This window comes from Oenanthe melanoleuca, chromosome 1, assembly GCF_029582105.1.
Source record: "Oenanthe melanoleuca isolate GR-GAL-2019-014 chromosome 1, OMel1.0, whole genome shotgun sequence".
NCBI lineage: Eukaryota > Metazoa > Chordata > Aves > Passeriformes > Muscicapidae > Oenanthe > Oenanthe melanoleuca.
The window spans coordinates 78,459,258-78,475,609 of record NC_079333.1 but is presented as its reverse complement, the minus strand read 5'-3'; the positions used below and the strand labels follow the sequence as shown (position 1 = coordinate 78,475,609).

Below are 16,352 nucleotides of genomic sequence, written 5' to 3'. Positions count from 1 at the left end.
ACAGAGAATTAATTTGGTCTGGTTCCTCTTCACATACCTCCTGAATTGCCTGCTGCAAAAAAAAATTGTAGGTTAGCTCAGGCTACTGCTTTGCCATAGCATATGTTACAAAATTTTTTGAAGGGCTAAGGCTGATTGGAATTGCTCTCTAATTGATAACTAATCCAGCTGCATGTGCACTGTGGCACTTGCCAGGTGAGCTCTACCTGTTCTGCATGGTGTGCTGTCCATGATATTGGACTATTGGAAAATATGAAAGGATGTCACTGCCAGGCACTGCCAGCAAAGTGTCTGAACAAGAATTGATCACCCTCAGATTAGATTTTCCCTACAATTCTGCATATGATCCCAGACATGTGTTTGTCAATGCTCTGAGGAATTGCCTATTGGTGTCTGTTACTTTCTACCTTCCCTGTAAAAGGAAAGGCCTAGAAAAATCTTTTCTGTTCATTGCACATGGCTTGCTGCTGTGATTTATAGCAGCTGGCAACTCAGCTCCATGCAGCTGTTCATGCACCCTGGTGGGATGGGATAGAGAATTGTGAGGGTAAAAGTGAGAAAACTCATGGATTGAGATAAACACAAGTAAAGCCAAAGCTGCATGCATAAGCAAGGCAAAATGAGGAATTTATTTACCACCTCCCCTGGCCCTGTTACTGCCATCCCCAGCAAATCCAAGCTTCTAAAATGACCTGTTTAAGGCAGCTGTATATCCACAATTTCCCTTCGTGATGCTTGACAGAGTGATTTCTGAAATCAAAGCATGCCTCAGCTGCTTTCCATCTTGGTTTTTTGTTTGCATCTCTCCCCCACCTCCCCCTCTCTCTCTAAAGTTTCTGCATCTGCCACTTCTACCTGGTGTAGCTGGCTATCCTCAGGAAGACTATGACTCTTTTTGCTGGGACTTTCCTCTGATAGAAATCTCAATTTAGTTGGATTATTTGCAGTCCACAAGTTAAACCAAGAACAACTCTGGATTGCCTGACGTGCACTTTAAAATATGTTCTCAGAGTTTTTACTGTAAGTGAATCTAAAGAGAAGAGAGTTTGCTTAGAAAGTGAGCTGGATATACAGATTTTCCTGCCCACTCCAAGTGTTTGCCATTAGTATATGTGATGAAAACAGGAAAAAACTAAAATTGATTTGTGCCAAAAGTGATGGAAATAATAGTCATGTTATGATAATCATGTTAGTAACACTAGGAAAATGCATCTATTGTAAAATATGAGAATAATTAGAAGCTACAAAGAAGAAGGGGAGCATTTTAAACTTGATCTTCTATTTCAAATAAAAAGTATAATACTGAATATCTTGGTTTTTCAGATTGTTAAAAAAAGGCCACAAACTATTACCTTAGTGCCCTTCCAGGGCATGTGTTATAAGCTGGGCATACTTAGAGACTTAGTCATGACAGCAAGGCACAGTTGTTTCCCTACTGGCATTATTGAAACTCATTGTAGTCACATCCCTGGGATTTGTAGTTTTTGCTTATAAAGAACGTTTCATGTGAGAAGATAGTGTCATCTGCCATTTCTCACTGGCAGACACATTCATTTTACTAAAATCTCCTTTGTTCATAAATAATTTCTTACTTTCAAATGTTATGCAAAAATGACATCATTGTTTTTTTGTGTAGCATTTGACTGTAGTGAGTCATTTAGGCAAAGAAAAGTGCTTCACTGAAATAGAATTGTGGTGGTAAAATAAGGGCTTTAGCCTGAATGAGCCCTATGAGAGAAATCTTGATAGGGTTTTCAGAGAAAGCAAGCCATTGCAATTTTATCTTCATGAATGCATTTCTAGCTTAAAAGGAGCTTAAACTTTAAGCCTCTCTAACAATTTACTTGGAAACAGCTACACACTGCATGTGGCTTTTTTCAATCTGGTGTGGGTTATCTGTAAGCCTCCTCCCCTACATATGACTACTAGTGGTAATCCCATTAGATGATTGTAACTGGTATCCTCAACAGACAGATTTAGTCATAATTGAAAAAGAACTTCAAGTATATTTAATCAACTATATGGTCATTTTATTAGTAAAGACTCATGTAACTTTGCCTTAAGTGAAGTGCATTTATAGCCTGGGGTGTAATAGCTGTAATGTTCCCAGGAGTGGGAAATCCTTAAGCTTGCATGAAATTGCACCAGTTTCTCAGTAGCAGGTAGAATTGGCCTTTAGAAGAGAAATATTTTTATTTTCATATGACTTTCTAATCTTTTTGGCTAACAACAGTTATCTTTGGCTGGTAATGAGTGATCATGTACAATTTAGTTCTCTGTTTTCATTGGAGGAGAGAGAATGGTACTGAGGGAAATAAGTTGACTTAATCACCCATGCAGACGGAGACTTAGTGAGACTTTCTTAAACTTTCTCCTTCTACAGAGCTGTCTTTGGAATGAAACCAAAGAACTAGAAAAGCTGTAATGTGTTCACCAAGAGCAGATCTAGATTTGTCCAAATAAATGAACTTTGCTGACAGCTTATTGCAAATGCAGACAGAAGTTCATAAATAGTAACTGAGCTCATGTGCCCTCCTTGAGCTGAAGATAGCAGGGGAAGGTTTATACAGCTGTGTATTTGAAACTTTCAGTGTCTTGTTAAATGCAAGCTGCACAGATTGACAGTCACTCTGTCAGAGGTGTGCTGGTGCTGGGGTGTCCAGCCTGCACATAGTAAATACACAGAATATTAGTGTCTAATCTGTACTGAACACTGCATCTCATGCACTAACAAGACAACAGCACTATGTTTATAGGCTGTGTTTGCCAGGAGGAGCAGTTCTACAGGTTTCTGCAATTTGGTGTTTGCTGTAATTCTTGTACAGTTCATACCTAGTACTCTGGAAACCCAGGGAACCGTGGTGTTAGAACCTGAGAACAGGTCCTGCTCCTGAGTTTGCATACAGAGGGGAAAAAGGCTGAAAACTGCTTAACTAACTTTAATAGCTAACTCTCAAAGAAAGTTGCTATTTCACTACTGGCTGAGAGAAATAGAACATCTTCTGGCTAAAATGTAGGGATCTGAATGGAAAATATAGATTCAGAGAAGTATTATACAATGGAATCTGAAGCGTGGAGAGAACTGCTACTGAAAAAATGCTGGTGTGTAACATTTTGCCTTCAGTACATTACCTAAATAAGGTTTAATTAAACATTGTTTTCTGAAGGGTCACTAAATGTGTGATGGAAAATCCTGAGTATTTTCCTTGATGGAAAGAATCTTTCCTCATCTGAGTGTTGCCACATCTACCCCCAGAAGAGATGGGCAAGGTGTCAGAGACCGAGAAATGAACAGTTGGGCTGTAAGATTTCAGGAAAGTAATCCAGGGGTTTAATTTTCTGATGAAAACGTACGAGGTATATCCTGTGTGAAGTTGAAATCCATGCCCCATCTCAAACTTTGCAGTCATTTTATTGTTTCTTCCCAAGGGCCTTCTGCTACCCGTGGTTGATTTTGCAGAGAAGGAGAGGAAGACTCTAGTAGGCAGCTGGAAAATGTCCTTTCTCAGTACCATGTCAAAACATGGCAAAGCACAAATAGGACACCCCTGCTGAGGAGCTGCTATCAAACAAGTGCTCCTTTCTAAACTGGTGTCAGGATGGGTGGGAAATCTACAAAATACAGAAAAGTAACAAGTATAGATTTAACTCCTCGTAGACTTTACCTGAGTAATCATCATCAGAGCAAACTAGTCACAGTGAGAAAACAGCAACAGATTCTTACAGCTTCTCTTTGGACTTGCTGCTTCTGCACTTGGGGATGGGGTGTACCCTACTGCCAGCCCAGGGTCCCCTGGACTGTTCCCACAGCAAATTTCAAATCCTAAGGTCTGCTTTGTTTTGTGAATGCTGGTGCATTGCACTGAGTTCAGGCTCTTGGTATTCTTCTGTACTGGTTCTTGTTTTGCTTGTTGCAAGCTTTCAGGTGCTTCTGAGAGTACCAGTGTGTTGTTGACTGATGAACTGACAATTACAAGCTTTAATCCACTGCTTCTTTAGCCTTACACGTGATGATGGAAGATCCAAAGAAACAGCTGAACCAGGTAGAAAGACCCATCAAAGCCAAATAACTCAGCTAACACATTTTGTAACCAGTGTGTTTCTCAGAAGCAATAAGATTATGTGGATCAGCTGGTGTGCTTTGTGTCTGGTGAAAATAAGCTTATTTAAATTAAGAGAGCCAGGAAGTCTGTGTCTCAGTCCAGAAGGAAGATGGGTTCCACAGAAGACCTTGACTATCCTCAAATCATTGTGCAATACAGCAATGGATTTTTAATCTCAAAGGTAAGAAATATAACTGTTAGAGTATGCAGACAGAAATATTCAGGGATTTCTCTTTAGGTCCTGAATGCAAGTCTTTGGAAGAGGTGAAAGCACTGGTATAATGACTGTTTTTCCAAACAAATTTTTAAGGCACAAAGGCAAAACTAGCAATTCCACTCTTTTTATTGTTTGCTGATGTTATTTGCTTAAGCATATGGACATAAAAATATTATATCCAGTGCAGTGGATTATTTTTTCCTCATTTACTGCTTAACTTTCCTATTGTCCCTTGCTGTACCTCTGGCCAACATGGTAAGAAAGAATGCTTTTTGGGTTGTGCAAACACCACTGCACCTTTAGCTCCTGAAAGGCAGAGTTGACAATAAAGATAGGAAAAATAGATAATGAAAAATCACTTTGTGAGGAAAAAAAAGTGCCCAATGTTTTCCAAATTAACACTGTTAGTACTATGTTTTTGAGAAACTATTTCAACTTTAGCTAATCTGTGTTTTACTCAGGGTAAAAGGAGCTTCATTGTAGATACAGGCAGTCAATTAAATTGATGTCTTTGTTGCTGTTTCAGGAGTGTTTATGTGACCAGAGTAATAGGCTAATACTTGTAAGGTTGACTGTGCATAGCTAAAGAAAGATGGTTGGGTTGTTTTTTTTTTTTTAAATGTATGGTTAGCTATGTTTGTCTGAAGACTGACAGATGTTGCTGGAGAAGTTACAGCTCTATGGAAAGACTAGGAAATTTTGATGGGTTGAATGAAGCAGTTCTTCTCTATGAGAGGAAACTCCTTGCCTCTGGAAGATCACTGTAGTCCTTCACATCAGTCCCTGAGAAAAGGATCCATAGGATGGGATATCCAGAGAGTCTCCAGGGGTCACCAAAGCATGTGCTAGATCCTTACCTAAAGAACAGAAACATAAACAGAGAGCAAGTACCACCACCCAGTCTTCCCTTTGTTCTTTCCAGGAGATTGTGAGAATGTGTTCTTAAACTAAGGAAGAAGCAGGAACATTTACACACAAAATCTGGTCTCTAAATGTGGGCTTTTGGAACCAGAAAGCATTGGCTGGCTTCACTGGAAAAGGAAAAAAAAAAAAAAAGAAAAAGACCAATGAGTGCATTGCATGAATAGTATGTTATATCAGTGCTCAGATAAACTACAACTTAATAATGAAACTTGTTTATATGAAACACAAGTTTATCTGAAATAAATATTAGTAAATTATATTTTCCCTAATTAAGCAGCTTGCAAAGTGCAGTAGGCTTTGTGCTTTCCCCTAATCCCTCAGTCCCATCTTTCCCTACCCCCAGGTTATGTTCACTGCCTGTGAGTTGGGGGTGTTTGATCTTCTTCTGGAGTCAGGAAAGCCTCTGTCTTCAGATGCCATTGCTGCACATCTGGGTGCCAGCACCATAGGGATGAAACGACTGCTGGATGCCTGTGTGGGACTGAAGCTCCTGGCAGTAGAGATGGCACAAGAAGGAGGTAATAAAGGCAGAGGAATGGGAGTAAGTTGAAAGAATTAAACCTCTGATGGTTTTGAAAGTGATGTAAGATGTGGGCAAAGGGTAATACCAAATGTTAAGTCAGTCAATGTAGCTGGAAGAAGGAGAGAACCATTCTTGGGATTCACTCTTCAGCTGAAAGAGAAGAGGCAAATGCCAGCATGATCACAGGTATAAAGTGGAATACAGGTGCAGAACTCTATACCCTAAATATCTCTGTGCAAGAGCCTCATGTGACCTTGGAGAAGATACTTAAGATCTCTGTGGAGCTTGTCTCAAGAAATCTCTGGGATATTAGCAGAAATTTAAACTTAAAACAAAATGCCAGGGTGGATGGTAACAACATGATTTAAAACATGTTTTGTTTTTCTTATGGTTTTTACTATCACATAAACTATTTTATTAGGTTATCGATCAGAACTGAGAGGTGATGTAAGTTTTTCCTTGCATCAGAAACATGGAATCCACTTGGACAGAAAGGATCTCTGGCCATCAGAGAGAGAATAGCTAGATTCTCACAAGTTGTGTCCCCTGCTCTGCCTTGTGTTGGCATGCTCTGTTTCAGGGATTATAGTTGTTGCCCAATGAGTTTGGGGAGAGCAGGATCTATGTTTTATATTCCTTTTGTATGCCAGTCCCGCGGGTGAGTGATGCCATTGCAGATGTATTGGAGGGAGTGGGGGAGATTCTTTTCTCTGCATTCTCTCCCTGCCCTAGTGACCTGAGAGAGGCTAGGTGTGGCTGGCCTGCTGTTTTGCAGACTTTGGACTTTCCCCCCACCTGCTGACTTCATTGAGAAACAGAGCACACTGAAAGCTTCCTCTGAGAGCAGAAGCCTATAGTAAATGACAACACTTACATGGAATTTTTTTGCTCTCCTTGAAATAAAAGTTTGGTGCTGGAGTTAAACGTAGGGAGATGGTGTTTACCTGGATGGAATGGGGCAACACAGATTTCAGCAGCCCTCACCCACTGCTCATTGCAGTGGAAAGATTTGGCTATAGAAGTAATGTGGTTTTGTCCTAGGCTGTACAGATAAACACCAAGCTGTGTGATAGACTTAGCTATATCATATTAGTAAATATTTTAGTAAATATGTTTATTTTACTCTTTAGCCCTCTACAGAAACACAGAAATTTCCAATGTCTACCTTACAAAATCAAGTCCAAAGTCTCAGTATCATATTATGATGTATTATTCCAACACAGTCTACTTGTGCTGGCAGTACCTTGCTGATGCTGTGAGGTAAGGAGCAGTGTTGTGTGCTGTCTGGTGATCTGAAGCATCTGTGTTGCTGCTCTGAGTGGTGTTTCTGGGAAAGAGCTCAATAAAGGTGCTGGCTGGTTCTCAGAAATTAAAAACAGCAGATAATTCAGCTGTGGCCAATATTCTAGTTTTCCTTTCCCTGCCATTATACAGGTGATCTAGAAATCAGATTTCTTTAGGTTTCACCTTCAGTAAAGCACTTTATCATTATAGTGGCATCAACATTACTGGACATGGCATCAACAAAGTAAATAATAAGTAATGGTGGCTAAGGATGCTTCTGTTGCAAAGGTTTATTGGGGAAGTTTAGTATGAGTCTCACTTGTTCCAGTCCATGACCTAACTAATGATCAAACATGGTGGAAATGACGGTGATGACTGCATCAGTCTTGTACCTTTACTTCAGGTGTTCCCATAAATCGCAGAATCCTAGAATGGTTTGGGTTGGAAGAGGCTCTAAAGTTCCAACCTCCCTGCCAAGGATGCCACTCACTAGATGAGGTTGTTCTTAGTGCCATCCCACCCTGACCTTGAAACCAGTCGTTCTTGTGAGAGGTTGAGAAATATATCAGCACTCTCATAGGCTTCTGCAATTGCTATTTTAGAGAAGGAAGAAACCAATATGAAAGAGCTTTTGGTGTTTCATCTAAAGACCCTTTTGGAGCAATGTACAGGTAATCATTAGAATATTTATAAAAATTTTATTCTTCTTGTTGTGTATAAAACTAATGTTTTTAATTATGGCTCAGGACAATTAAATAAGATGATGTGAGAATTCCTCTCATCAGTGTCGTGCAATGTTTTTATTTCTCAACAGTATCAATTACTGGGACACCATCTAATATTTTGAATATATAAGTATATAATTTCCTAATCTGAAAAGATCACAGGTCTCTGACAGAGGCAATGGTAGTTGAAGGAAAAAAATCCCTAGGAAATTCTGCATGATACACTGTTGGATTTCACTAATCTTAATTCCCTATTTAAATGCATAAATTCCTAGCTGTACCCTCTTGATACAGTAATATTCAAGGTATGTTTAGATGCAAAGAGGACATACAGAGATTTTTGTTTAAGCTCAAACATGTAGCTGCAGTTATATTATAGGAATCACTGGGGATGTGGTAAGGAACCCTGTCTCAGTGCTGTGTCTGTTTGCATTGCTAGATCAGATGAAGAAATGCTAAAATTCATGGCTGGCCAGAACTCAGTATGGAGTATATGTGGCAGAGATGTTCTTGTTGCGTTTGACCTTTCGCCTTTCACACAGATCTATGACTTGGGAGGTGAGTGTCAGACTTTATATAACAAACCTCTGAAATGTCTTTTATAAGCTCTGCAGAGGAAAACCACTCCTATGGTATATGATGGGCAAAATAATGGAAACAGGACATGGCAATATAAGGAGCATTTTACTAAATTGGTTGGGTTAAAACCAGAAATGTGAGAGTGGTGAGAGCATTAGGAAGCTGAATGCTTTTCTCTACAGTCTGAGTTATGTAAGTAGTCACTCATCCCCTTGTGGATGTGGCAGCTTTAGCACTTTTTCATGCCTTGCTTGATGCATTCCTCCAGTGCTAGACCCTTTCCTTCCTCCCCTCCAGTCACTGTTGTTGAGGTACTGCCTACAGCCTCTTATCCTGCAGCACCCTGCTCTCAGGTGAGTGCTGCCAGGATTCATGGGGCAAGGCAGGCTCCCCCCTGGCCTCCCTCATTTCTTCCCCTGCTTTAGTGACTCTGTTTTTCATTTTTCACCTTCCAGCACCCACAGCTGGTCTAGCTAGGAGGGCTGGGGCTGACCCCACCTGTCTGGGTGCTGCTGGCCCTGGATCTTCCTGCAGAACACTTGGAGACAGTGGCTACTCCTCTTCCTCTCAGCAATGGGTGCAAAGTACCTTGCCAGCTTCCCTGGGGCTGAGTGCACAATGCCTACATACTCCCATGGGGTGTCTCTGGCCAGGCTGGGTTTGTGTCAGTGCTGACCTCCTTTTGCTGTCCCCAAAGGAGGTGGAGGAGCTTTGGCCCAAGAGTGTGTCTCTTTGTATCCAAACTCTACCGTCACCATTTATGACCTGCCCAAAGTTGTGCGAGTGGCCAGAGAACAATTTGTTTCCCCCGAGGAGCGTCAGATCGCTTTCCACGAAGGTGGGTGTGCACAGTGGTGTGGTTGTCACAGCTGTTGTTCCAGAGCCCTGGCTCTGCTCAGGTCTCCAGCTGCCCCTTATGGGGACAGTGTCCCAGTCTGCAGCTGTCCCAGCTGTCAGCAGCAGCTGCCACAGGCACAGCTCAGTTATTCAGCAATGTTAATTCCTGAAGAGAACTATTTCATTCCTTAAAAACGAGGATACATTAGGAAAAAAAAAAAAAGCATCCTGCAATTTTGAAATCTGCCATGCTTTGTTATAAATTTTCCTAACACTCCCCTTTTCTCCTGTGCAAATCTCCTGGCAGATGTGAGGGATGCCAGGCCTGCTCTGAGCAAAGGTTTTTCCTTCTCTGGTCACAGCTGGTTGATCTTCAAGTCCTAAGATACTTTAGACCATGCAAATGGGCAAGCTAACTCCTATTCCTCTTGCCCAGGCCACTGATCTCATTTTTAATGTTTACCAAAGTCTTCAAAGTGCTGGAAGTGCTTAATATTGCTCAAAGCTCAGAGAGGGAAAAGAAGCCTTGAGGAGAGAAGTGAGTGTATAAAAACAAACATACAGCAAAATGGGAGAAGAAATGAGAAAAAAATCTGAATGCAGTACAGCAGGTGCTAAATGAAAGGAATAACAAAGCTAGTGTTAGGAGGTGAGAGATGTGTATTTTAACCTATGGATTTATGCAGTAACTCCATGATTACCAGAGATCTTTGAAAACCTTCTTAAAGAGAATATTTCCATCTTTCTCATGACAGAAGCCACGTGAATCTATCTCCTTAGTGCTTTGTCAATTTGATTTTCTTAGTTGGAGAAAACCTAAGCTCAAATGCTTTCCTGTGCATCAGTCTATTTCAGGATGAGTTGTTGCCTTTAAATGTTTCAGATCTTCTTGAGACTGATCAAGAGCCAAATTCCCTATGCAGGGCAACAGAGGACTTTTACCTGGTAACTCCATTGCTGTCTGATATTTCTGAAGGGTATTGCAAGTCTGGAATTGAACAGAACTGAAAATATTTGCACAACTCAGCTCTTAGTGTTGTGGGGATATGTATAATGCATGTGTTCTTGCTTTATAGGAGACTTCTTTAATGATTCAATACCTGAGGCTGAACTGTATATTTTATCCAAGATACTGCATGATTGGGATGATGACAAATGTGTACAACTGCTGACAAAAGTCTATAAAGCTTGCAAACCTGGTAGGTGAGAACTTTTGAAAAGCAGAGAGACTCTTGCCTATCAGCAATTTAAAGCACACAAGTCTTGATGCTCAGTTTGGGTGCAGAGTGTCAGTGCAGGAGTTTCTTGGTTTAGTCCTTTGCTTTCCTAAATCCAGCCACATGCAACTGAGACAAACAGCACCTAGTTTAAGATCTCTTTGTCTGGCTTCCAGTTTCTGTTTCCTCTGCAGGGACTTCTCTTTCATGGCATGAAGTGTAAGGAATGAGAATTTTGGGTATTGTTTATATAGGTGTATACATCATAGTAAAACATCATATTAAGCATCATAATGAAGCCTCAGAGTTTCAAAAGCATTGCCCACAGAGCAAAATCAGTAAGGTCTGTAAATTTTAGCTGGGGAAAATGGGAAATTTCCATCCCAGCCATGGCACCCCCTTCAGCTCTGAGACATCAGTACCAACATAGCCAAGCAAAGTCATGCTCTGATGCTTTGGCTCTTTCATTGTGTTCTGTGATGCTGAAATATGATTAATGTAGAGACTGCTTCTTCCTGAAAGTAGGATTAGGATCTGTCTTAGTGACAGCTCAAATTTCATTGCTCAGTTTCTTAGTTTTCTTTGAAAAATTCATTGTTTTCTTTCTCTTCTCTCCACCAGGTGGTGGAGTGCTGCTGGTTGAGTCACTTCTGAATGAAGATAAGAGTGGGCCTGTAGAAACCCAGCTGTATTCCCTGAATATGTTGGTGCAGACAGAAGGGAAGGAGCGAACAGCAGCAGAGTACAGCAAGCTCCTGCAGGCAGCTGGCTTTGGAGTGATCCAAGTGAAGAGGACTGGAAAACTCTATGATGCTGTTTTAGGAAGGAAATAGTAATATGTGTTTTGTATATATGTAACAAGGCAGAAAAAGTGGAGAAATGTGCTAATCTCTTCTTAGGGGGCAATGATCAAATTAGCTTTTAGTTAAGGCTGCCAACTTTTTTGTAAGCTGATACCTTGTCAGAAGGCTCACTAATAACATCAATAATCTTCAACATGCATGTATTTCAAATCTTGCAGCCTAGCTTGGCTTGCCTTTGGATCTGGGAGGGAAAGAAAGAAATCAACACCTGTTCCACAAGAAACAATCCACAAAAATGTTTAGTGTGTCTGCTTCAGCTTGTCTCTCTGATTTTAACATTGTATCTGACAAAAGCAGAGCTGAATTTGTACTTGAGTGCCTGCAAAATAAAACTAATCCCTGTACTGAGCTTTCTTGCCTGCATATTTATTCCTGACATATTGATAGAATAAAATTGGACCAAATTATGTCTCCTTGTGGTCTTTTCAAAGTTCCATGAGAAACCCTGTCTGAGCCTTGGAGAGTTTTGCAAGAAAAAATTATATTAATTTTTTATTTCCTCTAGACTTTGATTTCAATTATGAAAAAGTGTTGTACCTTAGTGACTGGTTGAAGCCCAGAGATTTTTATTACAAAACAGATAGGAAGACGATGCAGCCAAGTCATTCTGTTATGTATTTGGGTAATCTTTACTGCACGCCTCCTGCCATTTATCTAAGTCTTTTGATCAAACACTGCCTCCCATTACCCTTGCAGTTCTTGGAAGCAGAATAACACATTACTGAAGTGAGAAACATTTGGAGAAGGCAGTAAAAAGGAACTCTGCAGTTGTTTCTGGAACAGTAATTGCATTTGCCCATCAAGCTGGGTACTGGAGGAGCTTGACATAGTTTACTCAGTACCCATCCACAGGAACCTCCCACTCATATGAGTCATAGGAGGACAGAAACTTCCAGCAGGCCCTTGGCCTGGGAGTTACAGGAAGCAGCAGAGGGCAGGAAAAGCCAGGAAATTTGCCATCTTAATGTGCTAAATGGAAGCTGGTGGCTGCTGCTTTTCAGACCTTACTGATAGTCATGGGTCATTGAAGAAGCACAGCCTTGAGCACTAGGAAAATGCTGCCTCAAATATAACAAAAGAAACTGGAACTAAGCAAGAAAAAAACGGGAAGTGCTGAGTACCTGCTTAGAAAGACAACAGCCCAATTGCAGCAGGATCAGGCATGGGCTGGGGGCTGGATGCTGCCTAGAAACATCTTCCCAAAGGAGACCTCGAATGGAGGGCACAAGGGTGGGAAATTGTCCCACAGGATCCGTGGCTGTAGGACCACTGTGGGACAGTAGGATCCACAGTCCAGGCTCCCTGCTGGCTCCGAGGTTCAGCTCTCCCTTCTTCCACTGACCTGCTCTAGAGAATCCTTGAGGCACCAGGGACTGTCCACAGGTTATCCTGAACTTTGTGTGGCTTCTAAAAATGTGTGGTTTTTCCCCCCGTAATTCTCCATAATTCATAATTTCCTCCCCAAAATTCTCCACAGTTTTCCCAGTTCTAATGCTTTAGCCCTTCAAAAAAGCCTTACTGCAGACTAGCTTAGTGTTGGGCAACATTTTGAATGAAGCAACATTTTGAGTGAATACACATTTTGAACGAGGCTCTCTCATGGTTATGATGTGTGAAGGACTTTCTGGAGCTCACTAAGGAAGACCTGCAACAAATGGTTTGATAAAGCAACTGTTTTAATAAGGAAGAAGAGGGATGTAGATAGCAAGTAAATCTTGATGTTGCTTCAGATGTCAGGCACTTATGTCCATGCTCCATCCAGCACCAGATGGAGCCCTCTTGGATTTTCCACAGCACATGTTGCATTTTAGGCTATAGGAGAGCAGCAGAAAGGATAATGCAACATGGTTTCTCATGTAATGGAGAAGCAAAAGAGAGCTTTATTTAAAAAAACCACTAGATTTATATTTAGGGTAGTTTGTGTAAAACAGAACAGAAAAGACTAATTGGTCTAAGAAGGCAACACCTCTCTGAAAACATGCTTTCTGCAAAACATCACGAGACACTCACAGGGCTCTCACGCACCCTGCAGGTGCATAATCATTGTTAAAATTTCTTGTCCTTGTGCAGCTTGAGAAGCCCAGGGCTTCAAGGCTGCTTTTCCCCTGGTCCCCAGCAGTATCCAGCAACACGCTGTACAGGCACTGTCCCTGGAAGGAAGCGGTTCATTTCCGATTGTTTGGGTTATTATTTTCCTGCAAGAAAGAGGCTGTTCTGGCAGTGGGTGGGGGCTGCTGGAGCCCCTCCTGCAGCTGAGGGATATTTGTGGCACAGCACAGGCCTGAGCCCACTCTGGACATGCAGCATGGCAGGGGGCACTCACTCCTGTACAAACCAATACTGCTCAGCATCAATCATTCCACCCCCTGGTCCACATGCAGCTTACCTTCCCCAAATATCTAATGGGTTACAGCTTACCTTAGTAGCACATGGGTTTCTCAGGCCCTGGCAGAGCAGACATGGCCTGTCCAAGACAGTGACTCCCTGAGTGCAATATCTTCTGCAAGGCTGCCAGTAGAGCATCCTTTTCAGAGCTGGGTGTTCTCACACCCTGCAGCTTCTCAAAGGGTGCAGTATGCATGTCCAGGCTTGCTAAAAGCAATTTCATTGTTACAGGGTGAAACAGATCTCTTAAAATAGGAAATAGGTCTTCATGTTACACATTAGTGCAATCAGGTTGTCAGGAGCTGACTTAAAGCACATAAAACTGACTGCTTTTTTCCAACATCTCAGTATGAGATTTGAGAATGACTTAACACTCATGTTGTCAGAAGGTTTATTATGTCTTTATTCTGTGCTGTATCTCATACCTTTAAAACAGTCAATGCTTTTTTGAAATGGAACACAGTCTTTAACCCATAAACATTCTGTGTGATAAATGAAGCAGTGCCTGTGTTACGCCTTGCTGATTTCTTCTTTCTGCATTCATACTACAAAAGGAAGACTGCAGTTCCAGGCTGTGATAGGAATGCTAAGGATGCCATAGCTTGACAAAACTGTTCACCTCTCAAAGCTTATTAAAAACATGCAAAAATTAAAAATGGTGTCTTGGTAAATGCAAGCTGCACATATTCTGGGCTATGTTATCCAGAATGAGGAGTTGTATATTTTCCTAGAGTTTGGAATTTGCTCTGACTTTTGTATATTTAGGCTTAGTATTTTGGTAACACAGGAGACCCTGTAGATTTGGAAGCTGGGAAACAGATGCTGTTTCTGAGCTGTGTATAGTAGGACATTTTGAATGTTAAGAATATTAAGAAATCCATAATGTGAGGGTACCTGAGTTTTGAGATGGATAGTTGAGGGCTCTTCAGCCCCACAGACAAAAGCAAGAGATAAAAGCAGTAGTCAACCACATCTAGCTACAAAAACTAGCAAATAGGCAATGAGAAGCACAGTGACAAATATTAGAACTCCCTGTCCCCTTAGTGGAAGACCACTGGAGGATGCCCACACAGCCACGAAGAAGTTCAGCCAAATATTTTTAACTGAGAAGAAGGGAGGAAACAAAATTATCAAAGGACTTGTCAGAGTGAAAAAATCATGGGAAGTTAAAGTGGGCTTGTGGTAATTGCTCTGGGACTTGTGAGAAATCTGGAGTATTTAGAGAAAGGGCCAAAGGCAGGAAATGGAGGAATCAAGGTGGGATGGAGAGGAACCAGCCTAGTGAAATAGGGAAAATGTGAGGGAAAATATATAATGATCATGTTTTTCAAGCTGCTGTTACTCACACCTGACTGGCTGAGCTGCATGCCAGATCCATAGAGGTTTTCTTCATATTACACTCTATCCTTGGCTATCTTCTGTTTCATTTTGTGAAGTCTTCCCACATCAAAAGCCAGTTCAGTGGAGAATCTATGCTTTTGAACAAGTATAAAGTAAGATTCTGCTTCGGTTTATGAACTGTGGTTCATCACACTGAGTTCAGGTTCTTGGTATTCTTCTCTACTGATTCCTGTTTTGCTTTCAAGTGCTTCTGAGGTGCCAGCATGTTGCTGACTGATGAATTGACAATACAAGCTTTAATCCACACTGCTTCTTTAGCCTTATACTTGATGATGGAAGAAACAGCTGAACCTGATAGACGAACACATCAAAGCCAAATAACTCAGCTAAGATGTTTTGTAACCAGTGTGTTTCTCAGAAGCAATAAAATTATGGGGATTAGATGCTGTACTCTGTGTCTGGTAGAAAGAAGCTTATTTAAATTAAGAGAGACAGGAAATCTGTGTCTCAGTCCAGAAAGATGAATTCAACAGAAGACCTTGACTATCCTCAAATCACTGTGCAATGTATCAGTGGATTTTTAGTCCCCAATGTAAGAAATATAGCTCAGTCTTATATAGATGTCTAAGACTGAAATCTCAGGGACATTCTTCTCAGAGAATAAAATGAATGATAAAGCATCATAATGCAAACTGATTTTGAACTTGAATAAGCATGATAGTTGTTTGTTGGAGTTTTTTCCTTTAGGCTTCTAAGGCAGATCTGGCTGTCAGGATGGGCCTAACATTGATTGAGACCCCACTGACCTCTGGAGGCTTGGTTGAATAGACCTTGTCTCTGCATGAAGGTTTAAAAACATAGTGGTTTGTATGTGAGGGCTTGTTGTCTGACTGCCTTAAATGTGGAAGGTTTCTTCTGTTGTGTATTAATTTTTGACATCTGAGAAACAAAGGGCTGACTTCAATTGCCTCCCCCCCCCGCATTACACCATCCAAAGAACAAGATTTTTCAACTGTTTTCTTCCCTTTCCAAATTTGTCATGCAGATGGCTAAGTTTGATAACATTTGTATATTATATCCCTTCAGATGGAAAGGACTGTGAATACAGAGTGTCTTATAATGACTCTCTCTGAGACAGCATATCATTAAGGCAGACAGGGAGCAGCTTCAATTTCCTTAATGTTTGCTGATACTGTTTTCCTGCGTGTATGTGCATTTGCATAAAATTCCTCTATTCAGTTTCAGTTTGAATTTTCCTCATTAACAATCTGTAGTGATTTCAAAATTCACATTCTTGTCATGGTTTTGAGAAGTAATCTCAGCCATGTTCTAACTGAAGATAACAGAATCTTCC

General features: G+C 41.0%; 1 protein-coding gene across 1 annotated transcript; it reads left to right on the top strand.

Moving 5' to 3' along the window:
* The first annotated feature begins 2,804 nt into the window (after positions 1 to 2,804).
* Positions 2,805 to 11,678, top strand: ASMT (acetylserotonin O-methyltransferase). Its single transcript, XM_056489273.1, has 8 exons — positions 2,805 to 4,284; positions 5,588 to 5,762; positions 6,898 to 7,027; positions 7,654 to 7,722; positions 8,216 to 8,334; positions 9,053 to 9,193; positions 10,269 to 10,391; positions 11,031 to 11,678. Exons 1-8 carry the CDS (start codon positions 4,213 to 4,215, stop codon positions 11,240 to 11,242), a joined length of 1,041 nt encoding a protein of 346 aa, XP_056345248.1. The 5' UTR covers positions 2,805 to 4,212; the 3' UTR covers positions 11,243 to 11,678.
* The last annotated feature ends 4,674 nt before the right edge of the window (positions 11,679 to 16,352 follow it).